Raw genomic sequence first — 27,796 nt, forward strand, 5'->3', positions numbered from 1 at the left:
ATCCTAAGGGCAGAAGGGGCCTTTGTGATCATCCAGTCTGACCCCTGCAGAGCACAGGCCAGAGAATTTCACCCACTGATTTCTGTACTGAGCCCAACCTGTAGCGGAGCTCGGGTGTAATCTTTTAGAAATATACCCCGTCTTGCTGTAAAAACTCCAAGTGATGGAGAATCTACCACATTCCTTGGCCATTGGTTTCAATGGTTAATTAAACTCACTGTTAAAAATTAGCATCTCCTTTTTCCCAGTTATTGCTAACGACAGGAGCCGGGCAGAGAAAGGTCATTCTATTTCGAGGAGGGTTTTGGTATTTTGAAATCTGGTCTTATTCAGAGTTGGAATAAAATTGAAAATTCCCCATGAAAGGGAACAAAGTCCCGGCGCTGGGACAGTCTGCCTGGTGGGCTGCCACTGAGTCCCCGACCCTGGACGGCCCAGGGATACCAGGCTCTCAGTTCCCTGGCAGCCTACAGGTGGTCTGCTGGGGAGGTGGGTAGGCAAGATGGCAGGAAACCGGTGGAAACCTAGTTTCTGTTGGAAGTTCGTCAAATCAAACTGTGTCCACAGAACATTTCAGTTCTGACAAAATAAAGTTTGTCAAAGTTTTTCCAACAGCAGTACTAACAACATGGGCATGGACACAGGGTAATAATAAAATAACTACTTATATGGAGATGTATTTTATATTCTCAAGTCCCACTGCGCTTTACTAACATATATTGCTATACAACTGGGATCACTTTGCCCTCGGCTGAAAGGTGACCATTTCTGGTGTGTAGCTTGACAGCGGTTTAACACCTCTGAGCTACACTACACATCAATGTCATTTTAGCACAGGAGATAACAGATATCCCACCTGGGGGGCTGCTTGGCATGGTTCAATTGTTTCCTTCTAACCCATGGAAATTAGCTTCCTTTCTCATTTTGTCTGTATGAAATTTTAGTTTGCGCTGACTTTGCTAGTGCTTTTTATGTAGCATGTTGTAAAACTAGGCAAATATCTAGATGAGATGACATACCCCCGGAAGATCTTTGCGTACCCCCAGGGGTATGTGTACCCCTGGTTGAGAACCACTGCTCTGGATCATGCTGCCTTCCCCAAATACGCAGGTGGGGTGAAGGGGTGGAAGACCTTTCACGAAACACCTTAAAACATCGGACTCCATTCTTTCAGCCACAGCAAGCAATATTGTGATTTCCTGCCAAAATTCCTTGTGCTTCTACTGAGATGCTATCTAAACCCACTGCAGATTCATGTGAATTATTACTTGTCAGAAATGCCTGGGAGTTCCAGATTCCATGGTGATGTTAGCAGAGACCCACCTCCAGCACCATTACATTGTTAAGTGAATTTATTGGTCCTCTTGCTTCATTAATTGAGTTTATTATACTGAGAAGTGGGGAATCTGAGAGCACTTCTAGAACTTCAGTCTCAGAACTAAGTTTTCAGGATGAACAGAAAGGTCACTGCTGAATGGTAAATTTGGAGGAGATGAACTGAGATAATTTAAAGCCCCTGTCTAATCTCCCCTCTATGTGGATTTAAGATACAACAGCCACAACCCATCATTTCTTCAGGAGACGGGAAACAGGCAGGCAAAGTGACTGGGAAAACAGGTATTTCGTTTCACCACCTGCAGGAACCTGGGATCATTCTAACACCTTTTCCAGTTGTTCTCAAGCACCTTCCATTTGAGGGTCTCAAAGCACTTCCCAGATATTAATTAATTAAGTCTATCAAGTCACTGGTCCCTCCCCAGGATGGCAGGGCAATACACTAGTCTAACTTTACAGTTGGGAAACTGAGGCACAGGAAGATAAGTGACTTAGTGATCATTCCCTGGGGTTGGTGGCTGAGCTAGATGCAGGGTCCAGAAGTCTTGACACCCAGCTCCTTGCTCTAATCACTAGATAACCCCACCTCACTTTTATTTAGACCTCTGTCCCTTTAAAACCAGGCATGGCTGATCCATTTTGGGTAAAATAAGAACCAAAACTGAAACTTTGTTCTGAACCCAACCCCAAGCTAGGCCTTTTCAGCTACTGGTGAGCATGGTCACTCAAGGATGAATGGACAAGGAGATCAAGTTACCCTCCCCATCTCCTGCAATGAGTTGTTCCACCCAGAATGGAGTTCATGCTTATTCGCAGGGGTCAGGATGTGGGAGGACACTGCTGCCCTCTATGCAGTGTCTGTTCTGGAGCTACAGGGCCCAATCCATCCTGGTGTCGAGCGCCTCCCAGGAGCTGCTCAGCCCCTCGCAGGATTGGGCTCTGTATAGAGAACTATGCTGTCTGTCAATCTGGCACTACATTCGCTACGAAATAATGACCACATAAAATCAATGTAGATTTCAATTTTGTAATCATAATAATTACACAGCCGGGAAAAACCCAAACCCCTCTCCAAATCCCTCAGGACTAGCTCGTTTTTAAGCAAATTCTACAATACCTGAGCTCCTGTGATCAAGAGACTGCAGCTGATTATTACATTGTACAATTAACCCCTGCTTTGCAGAACTGAGCAGAGAGCCAAAGACACATTAAACTAGGAGGTGATAACCAGGTCTGGCTGGGTCATAGGAGGAGGAGAAGGACCTTGGAGTATTGGTTGATCATAGGATGACTATGAGCTGCCAATGTGATATGGCTGTGAAAAAAGCTAATGCGGTCTTGGGATGCATCAGGAGAGGTATTTCCAGTAGGGATAAGGAGGTGTTAGTACCGTTATACAAGGCACTGGTGAGACCTCACCTGGAATACTGTGTGCAGTTCTGGTCTCCCATGTTTAAGAAGGATGAATTCAAACTGGAACAGGTACAGAGAAGGGCTACGAGCATGATCCGAGGAATGGAAAACTTGTATTATGAAAGGAGACTCAAGGAGCTTGGCTTGTTTAGCCTAACTAAAAGAAGGTTGAGTGGTGATATGATTGCTCTCTATAAATATATCAGAGGGATAAATACCGGAGAGGGAGAGGAATTATTTAAGCTCAGTACCAGTGTGGACACAAGAACAAATGGCCTCAGTTTCCCCATCTGTAAACACCTTTGCAAATGCTTTGGTCACTTACAATGATTTAGTTACAAAGTATGATTATTACTACTACCTGGGGGTGACACATCCCCCATGATGGGAAGGAATACAGATGGCCTGCACACCAGATGGAATCATGCGATCCGCGTGGCTCATGTAAGTAAGTCCCTTTATCAGATAGAGGGCCAGAGTCTGCTCTCAGTTATACCTAGGTATATCCCAAGTAACTTCACTTAAGCCCACATATATACACGGGATTTTCTGCTGGTGTAAATAAAATAAAAATCTGGCCCTTAGTTTGGTGTGAAGTGGCACTTCCCAAGTTTCTGCTTTGTCAAATGCATTATCATACAAACTAGTGATTAAAAGGGGTAGCCAATCATCTAACTACCCTCGCGGTTCATTTTTAAAAATGTCCAAGAGACCAAATAACCAAACGTAGCCAAATGTATTATCTAAAGACAAAGTACCACGATACGAAAACGAGATATACATGCCCTGCTTCCAGGAAGCAAATTCTTACCTTGGAGCAAGTTCACTTCACACTGAAGGTGTGCTTCAAAGTTAGACATTTCAGCTAGTAGAACTGATAGTGTGATGTTACAAGTTACAAAACTCTTTACACATCACTTAAAATTTAAGTTTGTCCCACTACTTTGTGCCAGCTTGTCCTTGGTACCTCCCTATACTTTCCAGAGCTCATTTTGAATGCTATATTCCAAGCATTGATGAGCCATAACAAAAGTACTCTCTGGCTGTACTTGGTACGAAATGTTCATGCATCTTTGCCTTGACAAGTTTCCTCTTTTTTAATTCCAAAGCTGCTTTCAGTTTTGCAAAGTGTTGTGGGATAGGTGACATGGGTGAAGAGAACTGTGGGAAGCGAATAATACATTCAATTAACATAACTTCCCAATACCCATATATATAAATACCACGTGCATACTACTTATTAACATGCTGTATACTACAGCTAACATATATACATTGGCTAACGGACCCCAAACCACTCCATTTAACCTTCATTGTGCTACCTTCCCAGCCTAAATAGCACCTTTCACCAAACACGGCGCTATCCCCTCTTCACGGGAGCATTCTGACAATCTACGGGACTTCCCAGAGAGCGGGGTCATTAGATGGTGGCGGGGGGGGAGTGCACAGCATGAGGGATTTATGAAGTTCCTCCTCTTTCCCCAGAGATGCCCCCCCCAGCTCACATCCAGCGCAAGGGGATACTAAGCCCATCTGCACCAAAGGAGACACTGACAAGAGTTCATGGCAGGCAAAGTCAGGGGTTAGCAAAGCACTTTGAAGCAGAGTTGTCCAGTGAGGTAGTTCTCATTAGCCCACTGCTCACTCGAAGCACATTTCGTCAGACAGGTATGCATTTATCTCCGCATGGACTAACTTCAAGCGGTCCAAATGCAGGCGCAGTTCCACTGAAACCAATTACTACACCAGCTACAGTCCAGGTGCTTTACGATTCCACCTGCCCTGCAGGGTGAATTCCATCCAATAACCTTGAGATTCCTCCCTGCAAGATAGAAGGGGCTTTTAAAGGTCCATTACGGGATGCACTCAGCCTCACAAATGAGACCTTGCAATCATTCACCGTACAGTGGGGTCAGGCTCAGCCCCTGCGGGATTCCCGTGCAGCTCAGCAGAGCGGCACTGGGGATGAGTTTGGACTGGTGTTTTTACACACCTGGACCCTGTAATTTAGCCTGCTGTCGTGTATGATTCCGCCCCGGTTGCAGCCTTTTGGGGCTCAGTGTGTCTGGAAGATGTTCTGCAGACGGATTAGAATTGCAGTACATGAGAGTGCCGGGCTTCTCAACCAGTTCTGTCCTAGAGCCCATGGTACAGCAGAATACAGTTTCAGCAGCCCCTCCCCGAAACATTTTGAGACCCTCTCCCCATCTAGCCATACCAAAAAAGGAGAGTGGTCACGCCCCCTAGGTTAAGAACCCATGCTATTATACATTGCTCTTTATGGCGCTTGAATCAAAGACAATGTGGACCTAAGATGGCCAATGTGGCCTGCCCTAGATGGCCAATGTGACCCCCCAGCCAGGGCATAGACTGGCTGATTACACAGAGCAGCGGACAGATGTGGTGCCATGATGGAAGGAGCAGGTACAAAGGTATCATGAGACAAGCTGGAATGAGACAGTAGGTAGAAAGGACAAACAGGGATAGATCAGATCAGCCCAGGAGACTGGCGCTGAACTTGCCCTTCAAATCTGCCACTGTTGCACCATCAAGTGCACTGGGAGCTTTAGTGTAGACAGGGCGCCAGCATTTTCACGTGGCCCGAATCGGGTCAGAGGGCATGGCGGTAAAGACTTCAGAGCCGTGTCTACACTGGAGCTCCAAGCATCGCTGCCCCAGCAGGAGTTCCAGGGAGGGAGATGCTAAGGAAAGGCTGAGAGCTGGCAGAGGCAAAGGAAATGAAAGCAAACACCGAACGAGAAGGCATCAGCCTCTGGCAGCAAACAATTGAATTATGCCCCCCCCCACTCCCCCATCTCTTTCACTATGGAAACCACAGCACGCAACTCCCCACCCCACTGAAAGGACCCTACCTCCATCAGGTCTATTAGCCACAAGAGCCGCTCCTGGGGGAACAGATTCAAACAGACATAAAAGGGAAAAACAAAATGTTAGGGAGGAAACAGAACAAACGAATGACACAAAGAAAACACTGCACAACCCCCTCCCCATCCCCAACCTTGCCATCCCATGGAACATGCCTTGGGTTCTCTCCAATGCATTCAAATAAAGGCAGCAAGAGCCCCGTTCAGAGAGAAGAGCAGGGAGATGGGGCCAGATAACTAGCATCGGTGGACTACATGGGCCCTTTCTTGGTTTGCACAGAAATAACAGGCCCCCTTGAGTTCCCCCTCTGTCATCTCCTCCTTCGGCATTACTGGGCAGAGTTAAAGCAAAGGATCAGGGTTTTAGGGGCGGGGGCGTTACAGGAGCTGGCTGATCTGGCCACACTGGTAGCACTAGACTGAGGCTGCAAGTCTCACGTGTGGAAAGGAAGAGCAAGGATTGCCTGAGGAGTGGCTGTTTTGCATGCCCTGGCTTCCCTACAGACCCTGGGGCAAACCCGGGGCTGATTTACACCCCAGGCAATCCCACTGATTCCTATGGGGTATGGCTCCGTGTGCTCCGAACAGGGTGTAATTTGGGAGGGGGCTGCTCACCCTGACTCCCGCATTCTGAAGCTCTATCCCGTGTGCCCAGAAGCAGGAATCAGTCCGTGGTTGGAGAGTGGTGGATGAAGGCAGGAATGCATCCACCTGCCCATTTGGGATCTGAAGGAGTCACCCATATTTTCCCAGCCTTCCCTATCCCCCTGGTAATCATTTGACTTCAAAGAGCTAACCCCACTCCTGGTTGAGGATTGTTATTTGCCAGCACCTTCTCCTGCCTTCCACAGCTCTGGAGATATTTTGCTGGCAACCTCCTATGCCCCAGAGTGACTCTGGAGTCTCCTGTTTGGACTAGAAATGTAGAAAATCATCCAAATCATAGAATATCAGGGTTGGAAGGGACCTCAGGAGGTCATCTAGTCTAACCCCCTGCTCAAAGCAGGACCAATCCCCAATCTTTGGCCCAACAAATGGTCCCCTCAAGGATTGAACTCACAACCCTGGGTTTAGCAGGCCAATGCTCAAACCACTGAGCGATCCCCACCCCCTTGATCCAGCACGCTGCTTTAATCCAGCTCAGCTGGTGCAGAAGGTATTAACTATGGGACTCCCATTAAAGGCTGAAAAACCATGCCCAGTGCCATGAAAAACTTTTAGGACCTATTAGGAAAAACTTTTTCACTAGGAGGGTGGTGAAACACTGGAATGCGTTACCTAGGGAGGTGGTGGAATCCCCTTCCTTAGAAGTTTTTAAGGTCAGGCTTGACAAAGCCCTGGCTGGGATGATTTAGTTGGGATCGGTCCTGCTCTGGGCAGGGGGTTGGACAAGATGGCCTCCAGAGGTCCCTTCCAACTCTGTTATTCTATGATTCTATGAAACTTATGCTCGGAGCTCAGATCGGGCTGCCTCATCCCCAAGAAAGGCCCCTCTGCTTCTCCCCTGTTGGCTGCAGAGCCTCCCATTAGAACAGAAGCCTGGCCTGTTTTCCTACTGCCCCCTCGCCGCGCTGATCGGGCAGCAGCCGCGGTTGTCTGTTCCTTTCATGGAGGTTTTAATTTCCAAGGCAGCTAATGTGTTTATGATGAAAGCCAATTTACGGCTGGGAAATTAATTTTGTGACCGCGCCGCTGCACGCTTAGAGGTGATTATGATAACTTAATGAGATGGTGCACGCGGCGACGACCCCGAGACATTGTCACTCACGCGCCAGGAGGAAGAGGAATGCAGATGGCGCGATTTCCATCATCCCTGCTGGGACGGGGAAGGGGGTGGTAGGGAGCACGTGTGGTTATGGGGGCATGGGGAAGAGGGGGACTTGTTTAAAGGGACAGCTAGTATCATCACTATAATGGCAGGCCAGGGGCTGGGAAAGGCAGTTGGAGCCCGGGCCTGTGCAATGAGAAACGGAGGGCGGTGATATAAGGAGGGATTTTCAAGCGGGCTCAGTGTTGGTCAGACTCTGCTGGCACTCCCCACTGACTTCAGCGGGGGCAGAGTGTGAGCACCCCACCAGGTTCATCACCTCTGCGGTCCCCAGGACCCTGCAAATGGCCCTTTCCCAAAGACCAGGTGTGTCATCTCCAAGGTCCCGCATGACCTTCAGCGGACGTCTCCTCACAGATCATGGACACAACCCCGAGGGCCCTAAGGACTTACAACCGGACCCTCCCTAGAGGAAAGCAGAAATCCTCCCGCTTCTTTGGTTCCCTTTGGCCCATAGCGGCAGGAGGGTGGAGTGCAGAGGGTGATTCAGTGCACTGGTCTCCAGCACAGCTCTGCCCCCTCCTGCCCCCATTCCCACTGGAGATCAGGCATGTGACTGCTGAATTGCTTACAGGGCGTGCACATGCATTTTCCATGTGCTTCAAGGGTCTCTCCGTTTGCCCTGGCTGCCTGGATGGGGTCCACCAATACCACTCGTACACAGGTCAGGGGAGATCTCGGGGCACGAGTCTGATGCTTCAGCACCATTTCTGGCTCTCGACCAACCCCCACCTGTTACTGAGCCCATGCGTGTGGCATCGGGGGTAGAAGTGCTGTCACGGAGCCACCGGGGGAGCCTTTCCAAGCAAAACATGATATTCTCCAGTATTATAGCTATACCTCGGTTATTCAGGGTTACAGGGTTTGCCCAATGAGAGCCAATCACAGGCCAATCAAAGCTGGCACCTTGCCATCAACAGTGGCCCAGTATCTCTTGCTTCAGCGGGAGAGATTTCCTCTTCTCTCACACAGTTCACTCAGCTGATTCTGCCATGCTGTGGAGGTGGAGGAGGGGATGGGCTAGGGGGTTGGAAGGTAGATTCTTCCCGGATGCCTGTGGCGATCTGCTTGTGCCCTGAAGCATGTTCGGTTTGACCACTTTGATCTTAGCTTCAGAGCCGTGGGTGCAGTGAATGGGCAGCAATTTTAGACCGAAGCCAGCAATGCTGTTCTCCTGCCCCCAGGCACCTTCTCCGCCCCACCTCTGCATACGAGACGAGGGTCTCCGTGATGCCTGCAACCCACTGCCAGAGTGGAGCCCCTGCACCGTGTGAGCTTGGCGATCATTTTGGAGAGCCGAGGGGGAGTAGGTTTGTGGAGGGTTTGGGGGGGGGGCGGGAGGGGTTTGCAGGAGGACTTCACGAGATGGCAGGGAGCGGGTAGGGCTTCACGGAGAAGCAGGGTGGTTCGGGAGGCTGACTGGGAACGGCAGGAAAGCCGAGTGTACTCACCCGAGCCGAGCTGACCGTGGTGGAGGTGAAGTGGCTGCAAGTGGAGGAGCCGGCGTCGCTGTAGGACGTCATGGAGTAGGAGTCGGCACTGGGCACCGAGGGCTGTCGGGCCTTCATGGACTCGATCTCCCGCTTCAGAACCAGGGTATTGAAGCGATCGAGGTCCTGAGGGGCTATCACCCCCCTCACCTCAGATAGCAGCGAGAACTGGATGGGGGGGGGTGGGGGGGAGGAAAAGGTCAACATGAAGATAGTGCATGAGACAGCTGGCCTTTCGCTGCACCATGATGCCACGCGTTTTTTAACGCCTTGGTGCCAGGTGTTGGAAAGCCGAACACCTTTGCAGCCAGGCCTCCTAAGCAGATCCCGTAGTATTTACAGGTTTGCCTGGTCACAAAACGACCACGTGTGCTCCAGCCAGCAATAATGCAAGCCGGTGACCATTGTGCATGTAGAAATGCACAGATTTGCATGTGCAAATGTTGCATTTACTAACCGTGTGTGCATCAAACCCAGCTGAGCCCATAGCCCCATTCAGAACAATGCTCTCGGCTCTCAGCACAGCGGGTGCGTTCCACAGCCTAACGGAGGAGGGCTGAAGAAACCCCAGTAAACTGGACATCCATTTGCTTTTCACTCTTCCCTCCTCTGGCAGCAAACTCCATTTACTCCCCTTGTGGCAAGGAGCCTGGTCTCATTACGCAATCGGTAAAAGCAGAGTGAGCTTCTGTTCCCTTACTTAACCGCAGCAGTAGGGGCCATTAGGGTGTAGCGGATTTAGAACGAGACCTGCCCCCTGGTTAGCCGCAGCGGGAGCGGGAAGGGCATGCGGCATCTCCGACTCTGCTATTGCAATGGGGGACACATGCTGGCAGCCCTGTTACCTGAGTCCCGTGGGATGGAGGCTTTGTGCTGCCTGCAGCAGCCCACATCCATCCGGCACTCGTTAGCTAAGAGCAGTATGGGGGGGGAGGTCAGGGCAGTCAGTGACCACCCCCATTCTCAGGGAGAGGTGTCTTTCAGGATGTGCCCCTCCCACTTTCTTGCCCCTTTGCTCTGCCCCCCGTAAAGCCCTGGGTGATTTCATTGCCCACCTGGCGGCTGTGGAACGGATGCCCCATCACCCGGGGGGAGGGATAGCTCAGTGGTTTGAGCATTGGCCTGCTAAACCCAGGGTTGTGAGTTCAATCCTTGAGGGGGCTATTTAGGGATCTGGGGCAAAAATTGGAGGATTGGTCCTGCTTTGAGCAGGGGGTTGGACTAGATGACCTCCTGAGGTCCCTTCCAACCCTGATATTCTATGATTCTATGATTCACCCTCCTTCAGAGACACTCTCCAGCATGGTTGCTGGACTTGCCTGGGTTTAGAGGGGCTAAGCCCATGCTCCTGCCCTCTGTTGGCTCCAGGCTTCCCTCCCAGCTGAGCATGAGCACGAAGAACTGTGTGCATGGCCAGATCGCACGGGGGCTCTCTCCACGGGGATGTCCGCTATCTCCAGCCCTATGGCTGGAGTGACTCTAAGCTCCTCAAACCCTGGGACAGAGTTTGTGCACACGGGCATTCTGGTGAGGTGGTTCAGGCTGTAACCAGCTGCCATCACAGCCCCTTGTCTCAGCCACTCCCTGCACCCATAACCAGTCATTAGTTGTGTTGTGGCAGCACCTAGAGGCTCCAGATCAGGGCCCCATTGTGCTAGGTGCTGCAGAGACACAGGGAGAGACAAAAAGTTTACAATTTAAACAGACATGGGTGGGAGGGGAAACAAGCCCAGAGAGGAGCTGTGACTTGCCCAAGGTCACGCAGCAGGTCAGTGGCACGGCTAGGAACAGGCCCCCCAGTCTCCTGACTCCCAGTCCAGTGCCCTCCAAGCAGACCATGCGGTATCTCTGCTGCAACTTTGGCTTGGGGAATTCGCTGGCCTACAAAACCGCCCCATTTACTAATGGCTCGCCAGCTGTGGTGTAGTGGAGCTGGCCTGACTTCAGCCACAAGGTGCGGTTCCATTTGCTCTGCTGTGGGTGAGCCGTGCTTCCCTGGAGCTGGGGGTGGCTCTCCCTTACCTTGGCGTGTGTGTTGAGTAGCTCGAAGAGAGCCATGACGAGGGAGTCAACAGAAATGTTGGTCTCCTTGTATTCGTCCAGGTAGTAGGCCATGGTCGCCCGCTCCTGTTCATTCAGAAGGTGGCGAGCTTGCGCCTCTAGCATGACGCGGGTCTGGTTCACCAGGCTGCTCAGCGTCACCTGGGAGCCAGCCAGGCCCCTGTAAAACACGGGCTGAAAGAGAACACATGGGAACTGGTTTACCCTGGGGCTGGATGGCTGAGAAACTGGCCTCAGCAGACAGAGAGGTCGACCGTAGCACCACGTTAAAGGTTACATCCCACAACCCAGGGCCCCTGCTCAGCCATTCCTGGCTAGCTAATACTGGCTTCTGTCAAGGCTGAACTGAACTGAGAGCTGGGGAGAGGTGCCTTGACAGAAGGCAGCGTCTCTGATCTTCAGAACCGGTGCAACGTGGACAGCAGCAAAGCCATCTGCTCCCCAGCCCAGAGTTGCCGTGCCTCAGCCCAGGCTGGGAGGTACCAGGTCTCGGGTTGAGAGGGGAGTGAGGTCGTCTGGTCTGGTTGATCCTCGGCCGCCCTGCTCAGGCTCCCACTGGTGGTTTTTGTGAGGCGGACGCTGAATGGAGAGCGCAAGCTCATTTCCCGCCGGCCACCAGGTGCTATTGACTCAGGCCCCCTGTAACGGGGGAGTCCGCCACTGAGCGCAGCAGCGCCTGGTGGTCAGCCCACCCCACCGGCTGGCATTACGGGTGCCCAAGGGTCCAGTAGATACATCTAGACCTAAGGGTCCTGGGAGTGAATGGTGCTTGGGGAAGGAATCTGGACACGGTACCTCTAAAGGCCTGAAACCTTGCAGAGAAAGCAGGGCAAATGTCCCCTCTCCCCCAGCTAAGTGGGAGAAGGGGAGCAGCAAAGAGGCCGCCAGCTCCTCACATAGGGCAGGCGCTGGTGGGCGGAGGAGTGGGAGGCTAATTGGGAAGGGAAGCCTTGCAGTTCACTTCATTCACAATCCCAGCTCCAGGAGAAGGGCTGGGGAGGGAACCCTGCCTGAAGCAGGGCACAACTGACTGGCCTAAGGCTGAGAGTCTGGGAGAGGACCCTAGCTCCAGAGACAGGGCTGAGCGGAGCTCCTGCCTCCAGGACCGTAGGACTGACCAGTCCCAGGCAGAGGAGTGACTCTTCACAGGCCAGCTGCTGCAAGAAGGGCTGGGAGCAGCTCCAAAGGGGCACCGCCATAGCTGCCAAAGAAGAAATGGAAAGAAGTCCTAGATTCCAGGCAGGGATAGTAGAATCCAGAGAGCTGGGGAAAGATGTTGACAGGCTTGGAGAAAGGGAGGCGCAGCCCCGGGAGAATGGCAGAGGGAATGAAGGGAACAGTCCTTGGCCGCCTAAACAGGGCTGGAACCCGGAACAGAGGGTGGGCCTGGGTTCCCCGACCCTTCCCCAGGCCAAGAGCGAAGGTGTGGGCATCAGAAAGAGAAGAGGCCAAACATCCTGGGTCCCAGATGGAGGTCGAGGGGCCCAGGCTCAAAAGCCACTAGACTGTGGGTCCTATCCGGCACTTTTCTGTTAACCCCGGAAGGGGAACGGCCTGAGCAGTGCCCTGGCCACAGGTCACATATAATGACAGACCGTTGTGGCATCGGAATGACTGCAGGGGGTGCTAGACTGAAAAAAGCCCTGCAACACCACACCCAGGCCCAGGGAGGGGCTCTGGAGGTGAAGTGTGACAACACCCCCATTTTCAAAATCAGCCTCTCCTTTTGGGTGTCCAGCTCTGGCTCTCCAGTGGCGCTGAGCATCTGCAGTTCCCCTGGGCTTTAATTGGAGCTCTGGGCACTCAGCCTGCTTGGCAAACAGCACCCACGTGCTCAAGGCTGGGCACCCACACGTGACAGCAACTAGCACTAGCGGCCACTTTTAAAAAACGTTGGCCTTTGTCATTACTAGGCTGGATTTGACTTGGCCTCTTAAAGGGGAGGGAGCTCGCTGGTCCACTCCCAATCCCCCTGAGCCATCCAATCTTTCAAGCTGAGAGCAGGCTCCTAGCTGAGATTCTCCACTCCCATTATGTGCTTCCAGCAGAGCCATCCCCTTTAAAAAGCCGCCTTTATGAGAAATCATCGCGAGAAGACAACCCCGCCCAGATTACTTCTTAGCCCTGAAACAAGAGGTTTGTTATCGGCTTTACGTTGAAGTGGCTCCACAAGCCACAGGGTTTTAATATTAATCTTTTCCTCTGGTCCCAGTTCACATCCTTCCATGGGACTAAAGCCTGATATTTAAAGAGAACTTATTGATGTCCTGCACATGACTCGTCTCAACAGCAAGCTACAGAACTGCCTGTTATTCGTTAAACAATCCACTGTAATTGCAAGGTGTCGCTTGACTGAAATCAGACGGATAACTCTGAAAGGGGGTGTCAAGGTTCCTTCCCCACTCTGAACTCTAGGGTTCAGATGTGGGGACCTGCATGAAAGACCCCCTAAGCTTATTCTTACCAGCTTAGGTTAAAAACTTCCCCAAGGTACAAATTTTGCCTTGTCCTTGAACTGTATGCTGCCACCATCAAGCGTTTTAAACAAAGAACAGGGAAAGAGCCCACTTGGAGACGTCTTCCCGCAAAATATCCCCCCAAGCCCTATACCCCCTTTCCTGGGGAAGGCTTGAGAATAATCCTCACCAATTGGTACAGGTGAACACAGACCCAAACTCTTGGATCTTAAGAACAATGAAAAATCAATCAGGTTCTTAAAAGAAGAATTTTATTTAAAGAAAACATAAAAGAATCCCCTCTGTAAAATCAGGATGGTAAATACCTTACAGGGTAATCAGATTCAAAACTTAGAGAATCCCTCTAGGCAAAATCTTAAGTTACAAAAAGACACAAAAACAGGAATATACATTCGCTCCAGCACAGCTTATTTTACAAGCCATTAAAAAAAAGAAAATCTAACGTGTTCTAGCTAGATTCCTTACTAACTTAACAGGAGTTGTAAGGCTGCATTCCTGATCTGTTCCCAGCAAAAGCATCACGCAGACAGACAGAACACTTTGTTCCCCGCCTCCAGATTTGAAAGTATCTTGTCCCCTCATTGGCCATTTTGGGTCAGGTGCCAGCGAGGTTACCTTTGCTTCTTAACCCTTTACAGGTGAAAGGATTTTGCCTCTGGCCAGGAGGGATTTTATAGCACTGTATACAGAAAGGTGGTTACCCTTCCCTTTATATTTATGACAGGGGGTGTGGCATGGGGAGCTCGATCAGGTAAGAGACGCTCATTAGTGCTCTGTGTAATGAGAATAGTCGGAAGCTTGTCTCTCACCAACAGAAGCTGGTCCAATAAAAAATATTACTACACCCACCTTGTCTCTCATTTCTGTAGGCATTTGGCAATCTGCTTTCCTTCAGAGCTGGCAATGATCCAGTTCCCCTCCATGGTGCCTAGGGCTCTGTGCCGAGATGTGTCACTCTACGTTGAGGGGTAAGATTGAGATCTTGACCGCTTGCAGTCATGAATGACCTCCTGGCACTATTCAGAGTCCACAGCCAGCCGTCCTGGCCAGATTCCAACCTGGGTCATTCAGCCAACCTGACCTCCTGTTGTTTGAATTGGTTAGGATGTACCTCACTTCTGTTCTGCCCTGTTGCTGGGCACTGTTAAGCAGCTGCTATGTTTCACCGCAGAGGTGGCTGCCCTTCAGTGCTGGGCTAAGTGATTCCTTTATAGAAAAGTTTAGGAAGTGCTTTGGCTCCATTTGGATGGTAGGGGAGATAGCAAGGAAACATCTTTACCATGCGGTAGAGCTAATCTTATGTTTCTAAAAGTAACAGACACCTCTGTGGCGTAGGATGAAGCTGTGCTGAAGGGCCCCAAGGAAAGTCCCAGCCAGGTCTCTTGGCAGGAGTGACAGCACTTTGCATGTCTCCAGTGCATCACAGCTGAAGATCTCCCACCCTTGAGGTGAGCAAACTGTATTCAGATGGACAAACTGAGGCACAGAGAAGCAGGACTGCTCCCTCCTCAGCTGTGACTCCCCAACACCAGTTCCATCGCACTCACAACCATCTCTGATCATCCCTAGGATGTCAGCAACACCCCTCCTGCCAGGACCTGGCCTAAACACACCACCTGTTTGCCCTCTGGAGCCAGCCCTTCTACACGGACTCTGCTAGGAGATGAATGTGGAAGAAGGAAGCAAGGGAAGACATTGAAGAACAGGACTCGGGAGAGGAGAATTGAACAAGTGAGTGCTAAGATCAAGGGAGAGCTGCTAGTGGCATACAGGTGTGCTGTGTGATTGGGTGGGTCAGAAGAGGTCCCTGCAGCAAAGTGAGGAGAGGTCATTCAGTGCAAAGTCAGTGGGGCCTAGAGGCCACCATGACTGTCGTGCTCCACATGAGTACAGAGAAAGGCAGACAGGGACAAACAGAACCCAGGAGTCCTCACTCCTCGTCCCCTAATCTGACCCTGGGCCCACCCACAAGCAGGAATAGAACCCAGGAGTCCGGAGTCGCAGGTCATTGCTTTAACCACTAGACCACACTGCATCTGCCAGTGAGTAGGTGATGTGAACCAAAACTGCAGTATCCCTAGGTTCCTGCCAAGAAAGTAGTCCCCCGCCCCCAGAGATTAAAGTGTGACTATCTAAAGCTGTAGCTATATAGAGCTAAAATATTACTGCACAGCAGCTGGAGAAACAAAGTGTTTGCCCTGTCCCCCTTCAGCTAGCCAGGAAGTTACGCCTTCAATAGCTACTGAGTTAACACCAGGTTGTATTGCTCCCGGGGTGGGTGAGTGCCAGGCTTCTTTCTATGTGAAGGGACAAAACAAGATCAACCACAGTTCCCTCCCGCCCACCCCCACTGATGCAAGCTCATAGCAGAACCCAGACTGAAGAGCCTGCAGGGTATACAAGGCAGCCAGCAGCTCCCAACTGAGTGCCAGGGAGATTTTCAAACCTGGCTGAGTTGAAAGGGCGTTTTCTTTTGGAGCAACTTCTAACCTGATGCGTTCCCTGAAGAGGCCAGGGGTCTGTTGTTCAGCCTTCCTACATCAAGGATGCAAATTGTTGTAAAGAAACAAAAGCCAAGCGAACGAGACACGGGGAAGCAGGGAAAAGCATGCAGACCGTGCAACATGTTTTGCCAAATAAGGAGTGTACATCTGTTATCAGCGCATTCCACCTGTGAAACTTCCCAACTCATTTCCATTTAAAAGGAGGAGGCTGCACCGAGAGAGATGCCGATAATCTCAGCAAAGCGGCAACTCCCCGTCGCCGGATTCCTGGCTGCGTTGTGATGTGCGGTGCCCGGGTGGGGAGCTACCCGGTCTCAGAGACCTGGCTCCGCTCAGACTGCTGGGCGTGGGTGTGCGAACGTAACATAGCCAGGTAGAAGATTATATTGGCGTCCAGGATGTTTCAGAGTTCTCAGCTGGCAGTGACCGGTTCTGCTCTGTCCCTTTTTCAACATATAATTATTCTCAGTAAGAAGGCAGCGTGATCTATTTGAACTCATTAATCACAATCTGACCCTGCTGTTTTCCCTGCACTCTTAGTTCAGAATTAACCGCCCCCCCGCTCCCCGCCTGCAGCATCTCCTCCCAGGCACAGAGCCACATCTGGGTTCCTGGATCTCTCTCCTGCTGATGCGTCTTCGATTTTGCTCCACCTCTGGGGTGCAGCTCAGTAAAGCTCCCATGGGGCACAGCCCCGGGAGGGCCAGCAGTGCACCACCATTCGCTTGCAGGAGGGAAATCACCTACTAACACTGCAGCTCTGAGCCCCGGTTGAATGCAAAGCTGTCTTGGGCAGAATCAGATTGAAGAGCGTCTCCACTCTCTAGGGGCATGCCAGGGTGACTTGGGGGGGTGACAGAGTCATTTAAATGTACCCCTTCGGATGATCATTCGGGGGAGGCGGCTTTCCAGTCTTCATACCCACTGCTGCAAAATAGACCTTCAAACTCAGCCGCCACGTTAAGATAATCGGTTTCTATGCCCCTCCTCTGAGCAACGATTATAGTGTAGGCAGCTGTCCCCTCCGTGTCCTCTCAATCCAGGTCTTAAGCAGACCCGAAGGGGAGCTGGTGGGCAGGTGAAAGAATGTGACTGCTCTCAGCCCTGTGGCGCTCCAGGGCTTTGGAGACCTGGGACAGCACAGGGTTTGATTGACCAGCTGAGGAGCCAGAGAGAACCCCAGGGTCTCTCGAGGGCCAACAACCTCAATAAAAAGAATTTCGTTTATAGTCTTTAACATTGAGCCCCATCTCATCTTGCCTGGAGTGGAGGAGGATTCCGGATGAGCTGAACAGAGCCTTCAGGGTGGTGGCTTATAAAGCCATGGGATAGGTCCAAGGGCTGCTTCCTATGGTCTTTCTCTCCCGTTCCCAGGGCTGAGCGCTGTATCAGTATGGCAGCAGCCGGCAGAGACAGAGACAATAAAAGAACCAAAGCGAAATGGAGGAGGGTGCATGCCTGTGTCAGGCAGAGCTTTGCTGATCTCCCTTCTGCCTCCAGTCTCCTGGCACTGCTGCGTGAATAGCCTCGGAGTGCAGCTGAGCACAGCACATGGGCGCCCGCGGTGTGGCAGACCTGCAATATCTGCCAGACACCCTCATGACGGACTAGACTCTCTCTCCACCCACAGCCTTGAGCAGGTTGAGCCTGCCAGGTATTACAGGGCCCTGGACTGAGTCTGATGGTTGCCAAGTATCCCCATAAGGTCGCTGACCTTCACCTTTGCCTGTAGGCTTCCATCAAGTGAGTATAAGCTAAGGACAGGGCTACTGTTAGACTTGTCATTGTGAAGGGGAAAGACAGAGCTGGTGGCACACAGGTCCCTGCCACACCTCCCACCTCCTGGGCACGCAGGTGAAAGGGTGTGGCTGCTGGCTGTGGCCTGGCCTGGCCGTGGTGCGTTGTACCAGCCCTCTAGAGAACCAAGACTTGCAGACCTGGTCACCCACCTGCCCCCACTGGGACCCAGACCCAGTGGTACATACTGTCCCAGCCCCGAATGGCTGGAGACAGAGGAAGGGATGTGATAATGCATCAGGATCAGACTGGGATGGAGATGGCTGAGATTAGTCTCTAGGATGTCCCCTCTGCCTACTCTCTTGTAGCGAGGATGCAGCTGTTGATTCCCGGTTGGTCACGGGTGCTGTAAGAATGGCAAGAGAAATCCAAAGCCATCTGTCATCCTCTTCCCCCTCCAAGAAAGGGCACTATCAGTGTAATGAACTGGAGTTATGGGATGGGGTGGGGGGGAGGAGAAGCCTTCTATCTCTGCTAGTCCATCCGGAGAGTCTAATTTCCACAGCGCAATGGACGAAAGCACCACCAGCGAGTTATCCCATTGCCCAGCAGCCTGGGTCGTCTCACTCATGAAACCATGCAATGCAGAGATATCTGCAGCTGCCAGCTCTATCCCAGGGCCTGGCTCTTTCACTCTTGGGTTCAGCTGTGGCCCTTTATGACTTCCCCCAGAACTGACACATCACCAGGGAGATCTGAAGAGCGGGGAATGTGAAGTTCCCCTCACCTTTGCAAGAGTTTGGCTCCATCCTTCTAGCTTTTGTCTGTTTAAATATCTCTTCTTTGATGCATATGGGAGATCTAGAGATAAGCAACCCCCACCGTAGCAGAGCTCTCCCCTGGAGCAGGGCTTTGGCCAGGCTTCCCCACCTTCTCACCTTTTAACCCATCTGGCAATCAACTGGATTGCCTTGCCTGATGGAAACTCAGAGCATCCCCATCCTCACTGGCGTCCCGATGCCAGTCACTCCCCAAAGGTCTACAGCACTTGCACCCATGCATGGGCAAGAGGGTCTCGTGACCCTGACCACAGAAGGTGGCTGGTGGAAGGGAGGGCAACAGCCAGTTCTCATGATGGAAGGGGATCAACCTCTTCCCTCTCTCCTAAATAAGGGTCAGACACCAAGGCCAGCTGGAAAGCACTGACGAATCAGGAAACATCTGCATGCTCTTGAAGAGCAACATCTGGGTTGTCTATCAGAGTGGGTGAAAACATGTTTGGCTATTAAGGTTCTTTCTTCTTTCCTGCAACTTTCTTATTTCCAAGCCATCTCTTCCTGTTTTAGAGCGGAGCCCACTGGCAGGACACAGGGCTAAGCCGGGGCTCGCAGAGCAGCTCCGCCCCGACACTGCACGGGGCGGTAAGACCTCGCTCTGCCTGAGTTATTAAAGTACTCTGAGATCGAGATCACTTTCCATCAAAGTGCCACATAAGTGCTCCGTATCATTATTCTGTCATTCTTGGAACTACAGAATTAACCATCTGGGATCAGTCAGTTGGTCCGTCAACTCCCATATCCTACCTCCAAGGTGACCAATACTTGATGCTGCTGGAGGAAGATGAAATCCCTGCCCCAGCACACAATGCCCCAGGATAATTGTGCCAGGCTGCACATGAGGGAAGGGAAGAATTACACCCTGACACCCTTAAGCAATCAGTTTATGGCCCGGAGCATGTGATCTGATGATCATTACACCTCCGCTTGCATGACTGTTGCTATTTCTGTTGGCCATCAAAACTATTTAAAAAGCCAGCCACCATATGCATCCTAGGCAAGATGCATCTTCTTTCAGCACCAGAGCCTGATGAGAACTTCCCTTCAGAGCTGACCTTATTGCCAACTCAAAGATCATTCAGAGGTGGCAGATAAAGATCTGTGTATCTACTACCCTGTTTTTTATCATGGCCTGCAAAACCTCTCAGAAAGTCGGAATCCAGAATCCTTGGCCACTGCAGCATTTCCCCAGAAACCTTTGCACTGTCACACTATTGCATCCTGCCACTGCACTGTTGCAAGACCACCATCTCATGCCACCGAATGTCACTGCTTATCTATCACTATAAAAATCAGTGTGCCCCACGAAAACCCACAGTTGATCCCACCTCTTCTCCCCCTCCCCAGTGATAGGAAATGGAGCAGAAACTGCAGTGCACAGGTGAAGGATTGAAGAATCAGAGCATCATAAATCACAGTAGCCTGCAAAACTCATTCTCCGAGAGGGAGGAGGAGGGAAAGAGCTGGGAATGTCTGATGGGGTGGGGGAGGGAGCGGAGAACTGCTATGGTAATTAAAAGCAACTTACAAGCTTTTTAAAGTTCTTCCGCAAGATAAACCGCTGACAACTGGACATCAGCTACCTGCCAGCTGCACCACCCAGAGCAGCTGCTTCCCGCCCAGATCCCCGTTGCTCCAGTAGGCTGGCCCTAGCTTCACAAGAGATGAGCAGCTGGCGAGCATTAGGAAGAGGGGGCTATTGAAAGGGAGGGGAATTGCAAGAGGTGCAATGGAACGAGGGGGCCGAGCAATGGGCTATCCCAGAGCAAGAGTCTTCAAGCTGGGAATACGCTCAACCCACAACACGCAGAGCTGCATTTCCAGCACCGTGGTTTGTTTGGGTCTTTGGTTCAGTGGGCTTAAAAGAGAGGGTGCCGGATTTGGATCTCACACACCGGTGCTCCGTTCGCTTGGCTGCAGGGACTCTGCATGTCCGCTGGAGTAACAGCGATCACAATCTGGCCAACAATTGGATCAGGACTCGGATTCGGATTCCAAGTGCTCCTGGAGCATGGGGGGGGGGTTTAGTTTCAGATTGCAGGAGAAGGGGGCTTATCTCCCAGAGCACGAGATTTGTACTGTCTGACCAAAGAAGAGCAAGGCAGCTATGCAAAGATGGTGCTCCTCTCCCCGGGGAAGCTGTGCTGTCTTTCACGCATTGCTGGTGTACAACTGGCTCTCCAGCTTGCCCAGGGCAAAGCCTAATTCCAGCCCGCAGGGGCTCCTCGGGCATCTCGTTTCATCTCCCCGTGTCCGGAGTCTTACCTTTGCCGTTGCCTCGGCTGTGTGATCACCAGCTGCCCTGTGAGGAGAGAGAACAACCTTTAGCACCGACCCAACTCAGAACAGTCCGAATTGGCAGGGTGGGACTTATTGGCATGGACCTTATTAAAAAGGCTGCTTGCCCCTCCCCCATTGTGCTAGGTTACCACTAGAATATTAAATTGCAGGCCATACGTCACTAATGGCTTCTAGACCAGAGGGAGACATGTTCTAGACCCCAGGGCACTGTCCCATGCTGCTGGGTTCTAGGCTATGGGCACAGTCTGCTGGGTTCCAAAATATGGTCCTAGGGTACAGGTTACCAGGTTCTAGGATAGGGGGTGCTAGGTTTCAGGCCACCGGTTGCTGGGTTCCAGATTACAGGTACATATAACGGGTTCATGGACCATAGCAGGCCAAGTCATGGAATACAGGCCACTAATCTCACAAAACGACATCCAGGCAACTCTCTACATAACCCCTGGGATGCTGGCTTGCAGGCCATACAAAGCAAGGTTCCACAGATCTCACGCTGAATGCATACAAACCCTGCTGTGTTCACCGGGGTCTCTCCGATCTGGGAGCTCGCGATCCACTGGGTCTCATCCACAGTGGTGCGGGCGTGCGGCAGCCTTCCAATGTCCTTCACGGTCATGATGAGGTGCCGTGAAGACTTCAGCAACTTCACCGCCTCGTCGTGGGGGATGCTGAGGAAGCTTCTGCCGTTCACCTCCAGGATCTGATCTCCCACCTGCAGACACAGGGAGAAATGAGTGACCTGGGTGAGCCCGGCAGACATCCCAAGCATCTCTTCATGTTAGAGCCAAGCATTCCTCTCGCTGGTGTTACCAGGTATCCACCGCGTATCCTGGTGTCATGCCTTATCTACAGAGCAGTGCCCCTCTCCTGGCATTACTGCATCTCTAGCGTTTCCTTTCTTTTTGATACAGCTGCAAAACCCCTTCCTGTGATGGTCTCCATCTTGGCCAACTCACTGGGGTGTTGAACTGGGGACCCGCAGAACTAAAAGAGTGAGCTACTACAGCTTAAGCTAAATCACCCAACTCATCTCCTCTGTGGACCAGGCATAGAGAGGGACCCATAACACACGCTCACCACTGGGTTACATTTCCATCCTCCTTAAGTAATGCTGAATCACCAACACTCACGGGGTAAGATATTCTAAAGGGATCAGCGGCCTTTAGCAAGTGAAGGTGTGAGTCTAGCATGGGTATACCTACCTGGGCTAGCTTTAATCTAGCTAGCATGGGTAACGATAGTCGTGTAGAGATGGTGGCACAGGCTAACAACCAGCGTACAAGCTGGCCAGGGAGCCTGGGTATGTACTTGGGTTGGTAGCCCATGCTGCTACAGCTACACTGTTATTGTATGCCTACACATGCTACAATCACACCTTCCCTTGCAGTGTAGACGTACTCTTAGGGGGACCAACTAAGTGGCTGGGTTTTCCAAAAAGTTCAGCACCTGGGGTACACGCCGGGTGCTGAGTGCTTTGAAAACCTGGCCCTTATTTAGGTGTCTCAATAAGTCTACACGGCAATTAGACACCTGCGGCTGGCCCGTGCCAGCTGACTCGGGCTAAGAGGCTGTTTTATTGCAGATATTTAGCCTTGGGCTGCAGCACAAGCTCAGGGACCCTCCCACCTCGCAGGGTCCTAGAGCCAAGCCTGAATATCTACACTGCAATTAAACAGCCCTGCAGCCGGAGTCAGCTGGCACAAGCCAGCCATGGGTTTTAACTCCAGTGTAGCCATGCTCTACACAGGAGTGGAGCTCTTCTGAAACCCTGGTTCCAACTGTGCGCGATGAGCAGTCACTATCCGGTTGCCCACTGGGCACAGAAGTGAGGGATGAATGTTGCTTTGGGGCAAATACGGATTGGCTGGTTTTTGTTTTTTTTAAATGGAACATAGTTTCGTATTTTTCACCGACTGAGTATTTTCCCTGGCCACCCCTCTGCTAGCTGCTGCGGTCTACCCACTGTCCTGCTTTGACCTCCCACTAATACCTCCCTCCTTGAGTTCAACCTCTGCATTTACACTAGCTCCAAGCTTGCCCTCAAATTCTCTCGCAGTTCCTCCTCTCTGGCAAGAAGCTGAGCTAGCAGGGTTTCTCCTCTGCCTGGTGTCTCCGTATCACAACGCTGTCCTTAGCCGGAAGCAGAAATCAGTCGGATGGTCCCTGGTTAGCTGTATTTGTCACCCAATAGACATGTAGGCAATTAAAGGCTTTGGCGCTCCAGTGGGGCAGGGCTGCATTGATTCCTCCGGTAGCCAATCTGTGTCTCTGCTGATGGCTTCTATAGCTGGGACCTGCCATGAGCTAACACACTCTGTAACCTCTTCTCTTTGTGCTCCCTGGGGGAATCACCTGTTTTATTACCATCCTGGCCCTGGGAGTCTAAGCCTCATCTCATTCAAACCAGCGGGATCTGGCCCTAGGTTCACTGGCTGGATTAACACTGTCCCCTTATTCTGTAATCACTCCTAAACCCCCAGCTGATTTCCGAGCCCCCACATGGCGCTTACAAACCAAGCCAATTAAACAAATCAGCCGGAAGCTGGGAAAACACTCCACTCCCCTGATCAGTGCCCTGTTCACCCTTCCAAGTCCGGATGAAATCTGGGCTTGGTTCCGTTTTGAGCTGCAAACCCTGCTCCGCGGCTCTGGGTAATTCACTCCCGGGGGCGCACATTCTGCATGATACATTGCACGGTTTTTAACAACTCTCCTCTGTTAATCCATCTGCACCCTTCGCCCACTCGGAGCAAGAACCGTTGCTGCCTCCCATGGGTTTTTCATTAGTTTTCCTCTTGCAATTGTGTGTCTGCAGTGGTAGCGAACTTTTCTGCAAAGGAGTCACAGCCTGGACTGTGCCTCCTGTATCCATGCTCATTATTTTGGCTTCAGCTGTAGCTGACTGAATCTGAGTAGCAATGGTTATTGCTTTTTCTCGTGTAAGTTGTGGTTCTGAAGTAAGCGTTCTCTTACACGAAGCATGGTTGTTTTCTCAATGAGCTGGTCTCTAATCATCTCATCTGCCATATTCCCAAAGTCACAAATTACAATCAGACTCCTCAGGGAAGCAATATACTGCTTTATAGTTTCCCCTGATTTCTGCTCACGCTGGCGAAATCTGTAGCGATTAGCTACTACATTCACTTTTGGCACAAAAACATTCTTTAATGCAGTGAGTGCAGTCTCATATTTATCATCTGCAAGGGGAAAAGCGTAAAATATACGCTGCCCTTCTGCTCCAAGGCAGTGGATTAGCAGAGCACGCTTTCTTACTTCAGAAATCTCTGTAGCACTGATTGCAAGCAGATAAATCTCAAACATATGGATCCAGGTAGTAAAAGCAATTGGAGGCTCACCTGGGCTTTGCAGAAAGGGTGCAGGTGGATTCAGAGGCAGAAGATCCAACCTCACTGCCAAAATATTGTATCAACCAGGCAAGATACTAACAAGCTTCAACAGCTTGTTCAAGAGGTTTCCACTTTATTTTCAAATAAAATAGAGCAAAACTCTATTTGCTCTATGCTGTTGCACCCTCGGTAGCTCTCTCCCAGCCTCTCAACTCCTCCCCCGCCCCCCGTCCTTTCAGACTCCCAGCAGCCAGTGCTCCCAATTCTAATAATTACAAGCAACATCTAAACACCACAGTTGGCCTCTTGGAGCTTCATCACACGGTCTCAGGGGAAACCAATGTATAATCTCTTTGGATCAGGCTTCCATGCTGCTGGAGACTGTCACCTTGCAGCCAGATAAATGTTGGCTGCCTGGAGTGTCACATGGATGCATCATTTTCAGCACAGCTGAGAGTTTTATCTGCAGCAAGGAGTCCATCTCTTGGCATGACAGGGCACAGCCCTTAGCAAACAAGGGTGCAGCCGACACCTTGCTCTCACTCCCCGTCTTGAAAATCTAATGGGGAGTCACCTGCAGAGAGAACAATTGGCCACTTCAAACATTTCACTAGCCTATCTATCAGGGCCACTTGAAATATCCTGGCAACATCAAAGACAGAACTCAGATCCTGAACCTGCTGCAAAAGCACAGCGACTACCAGCTGAGCTAAGGGAGAATCCCCATCAGCCGTTAGCAGTATAACATATATGACACACAGTGGAGCAGTGCTGATTCAATGCAGTAAAGGGCATTGGGGACACATTGGTCAGTTCAGCACGGTCACTGTGAACTTAGTTCTTCCTGGTGGAGTTTTGCTCTATGTTTGTGGCTTTACGTTAGCACTAGGCACCCATACAGTTAGCCAAAATGGGCCAAGCTGTGACCCTTGAAGGAGCTTGAATCCAGGGTTCCAGTCTAGACCAATCTCCCCGCTCCATTTATTAATGTGCAGTGCTCCAAAATCCCCCTGAGTTAAAAATAACGCCAAACTATGCAAAGACAGAGGTCTTCTCCACCCGCTGTGAGTCCTCCTGAGTGGAATGCTGACAGCAGACACCTTTTCAATCTCTGTCCCTGCTCACTTGCATGCAGTCGACTGGCCATAAAGCACCCGCCAACAGTATGAGAGACTCCAATCCCTCATTGCAGTCTCTGGGGTTAATTCCACAGTGTCTCACTCCTGCTTCCAAATCCAGGCCAGCTTCGGGGTTGAGGACAGGGACAAGACTTCATTTTTCTTCTGCCTCTTTATCCCCCCATCCTTTAATTAAAATAATCTGTCATTTCATTTCACGGCCCATAGTTCCACTGTAATCGGAGGCTTCCTCAGGCTGCTCCACACTGCTTGATATGCACCATTGTTTTGGGCCTTTTTTTTTTTTTTTTTAACTTGGCTTCCAGTGTATCCAAATCAGCTTCTCCCTCCACACTGTGTCACAATCCCCTAAGTTTCTGATAAGTGGCGGCTTTGAAACAGCTCCTTCATATCTGCTTAACCACAGCCTTCTCTTTAGACCTTTGTTCTGACAAAGCTGTTGCCTTTATGCTTTGATTTCAGTGGAACAAACCGTTCCCTTCAGTAACTCCCTGTCTGGAGGGGAGCCAGAATTTCTGAAGCTAAATATAATAAAATGAAAAATCAATTCCAGTGTGGCTCATTCTGCCCACCATGGTGGGGCTCAGAGCTGGCCAGCTGGGTCTTGGGGGTCCTCCGGGCGCCGTGGGGCCAGCCGGGGTTCGGAGCTGCTCCAGGTGCCGGCTGTCTGGCTGGGGTTCGGGACTGCTCCGGGCGCCAGCCGGGGTTTGGGGCTGTGCCAGCAGTCCAGCCTGCGAGAGGGGGGCAGCAGAAGGGGCAGAGCCGTGGGTGGAAGAGACAGGGCGGTGGCTAGCCTCCCCGAACAGGAGGTGCATACGCTGCCCATGAGTTTTACTGCTGTAATTCCACTGATTTCAATACGACTGGGAGCAGAATCTGGCCCGGTGTATCAAGGATAAAGCATCAGGAGACACAGGTTCTTTTCTTGACACTGACTCGCTTGCGAAAGTCATTTAACATCTGTGCCAGTGGGTGTGGGGATAATGATCAGTCTTGTAGGGATCCGTTGGCTTACGCCGCCCTCATTATCACAGTATCTGAGCCTCACCCAAACCTTGAGGTATGACAGCGCCAGCACCCTCACTTTATAGATGGGGAGCTGAGACAGAGACTAAGTGACTTGCCCAAGAATTAAACTCGGGTTTGCCAAGCCCGCGACTAGCATCCTAACCACCGGCCCGGCCTCTCTTCAGAACAATGTTCATGCAACCTTGGCTAAGTCCACCAAAAAAAATGCTACCCATTATTACTGCATTTATTACTGTGAGTGTCAGGGCAGGGGCGGGAGCTGCCAATTACCATACGCCACGTGGCACCAGAAAGTATTGCAGCCTCGGCCTTGAAAGGTCTCTCGTTGGGCAACACTGGAGCAAGGCCAAGGCCAGTCTCTGCTCTCCAAACGTTAAGATTTCAGCCTGAGTTCCCCAGCCTGCCGGGAAGGGTTTTAAGGGGCTGTTTGTGCTCTAACAGGGTTAGGTAATCTGGTCACAGTGCATGATGGCAACAGAGACACTTGCTCTTGTCTGCCTTTGTCATCCTGGTGCCATAATCTCCTGCTGAGCCCCTTAAGATGCAAATGGCTCCTTGAATTGCACTGCCTAATGCTAGCCAGCCTGCGCTTTCCCTCCTGGTGCTGGCTATTGAGACATTCCACAGAACTGATCTGAATGGCCCGGAAGAGACCCCTCTGTTTGCTGGGTGCTAGGGCCTGGCTCACAAGCTCGTCCTCTTTCCTTCCCAACGCTGCTCCCAGACGAGGCGCGCACGTTCCACACAGAGCAACATGTTAGAGGGCCAGCTCGCACCTCTCCCTGTCCCAAATACGCGATGTGTAATGGACTATACCTTTAAGAGATTTGGTAATGGATCATACTAGGAAGTGCAAAGGGCTGGATCTGGGTGTGGTAGATGCAGAAGGAGTAAAACGGAAATAAAGGGCTGTTGGACCCTTCTGGCTTGTGTCTCTGTTACACTGAAGCTCCACCCTGGTTGTGTTGCACAGCATTGTCTGATCCATATTGAGGTGCTGTTCCATCCCAAAGACGGCTAGATGTCCGTGGTAGGTGAACCGATCCCTGTGTATAATTTACAAACTACTCTGGGTTCCTCTGGCGTGAAATCCCCATCCCACAAAGGAGAGTTCTAACTAATGACTTGCTCTCTGCCTGATAAACCAGGACTCCTTTGATCCCTTGAGATCTCCAAGAGTGACATGGAAATCATACCTATATTAGTAAATGCACATAACTGTGGATTAAACACAAAAGCCTCTGGAAATGAAACCTGCATCATGTGAGGGGGGGGAACCCAGGAGAGGCAAGATCTGTGGATGACAAAATTATTCAGACTCAAAGACAACAAGAAGGACCTAACAAAGTTGGGGGACTGACTGGGCAAGACAGTGTAGGTAAAATTATTTGTAGAGTAGGGTAGGGTCACACGC

The 27,796-nt window shown here is 51.2% G+C and overlaps 1 protein-coding gene across 4 annotated transcripts in view; it reads right to left on the reverse strand.

The window, feature by feature from the left end:
- The window catches only part of WHRN (whirlin), a 107,751-nt gene that overhangs the window by 20,371 nt on the left and 59,584 nt on the right, over positions 1–27,796 (reverse strand). For 3 of the 4 annotated variants that reach the window (XM_043530434.1, XM_037879920.2, XM_037879918.2), the window contains 5 exons: positions 21,377–21,579; positions 20,832–20,868; positions 10,974–11,186; positions 8,913–9,119; positions 5,622–5,654 (listed from right to left, as the gene is read on the reverse strand). In XM_043530434.1, the coding sequence (XP_043386369.1) occupies positions 5,622–5,654; positions 8,913–9,119; positions 10,974–11,186; positions 20,832–20,868; positions 21,377–21,579 (693 nt within the window). The remainder of the gene's footprint in view (positions 1–5,621; positions 5,655–8,912; positions 9,120–10,973; positions 11,187–20,831; positions 20,869–21,376; positions 21,580–27,796) is intronic. The other variant, XM_037879919.2, reaches the window with a different exon arrangement.

This window comes from Chelonia mydas, chromosome 16, assembly GCF_015237465.2.
Source record: "Chelonia mydas isolate rCheMyd1 chromosome 16, rCheMyd1.pri.v2, whole genome shotgun sequence".
NCBI classification, from domain to species: domain Eukaryota; kingdom Metazoa; phylum Chordata; order Testudines; family Cheloniidae; genus Chelonia; species Chelonia mydas.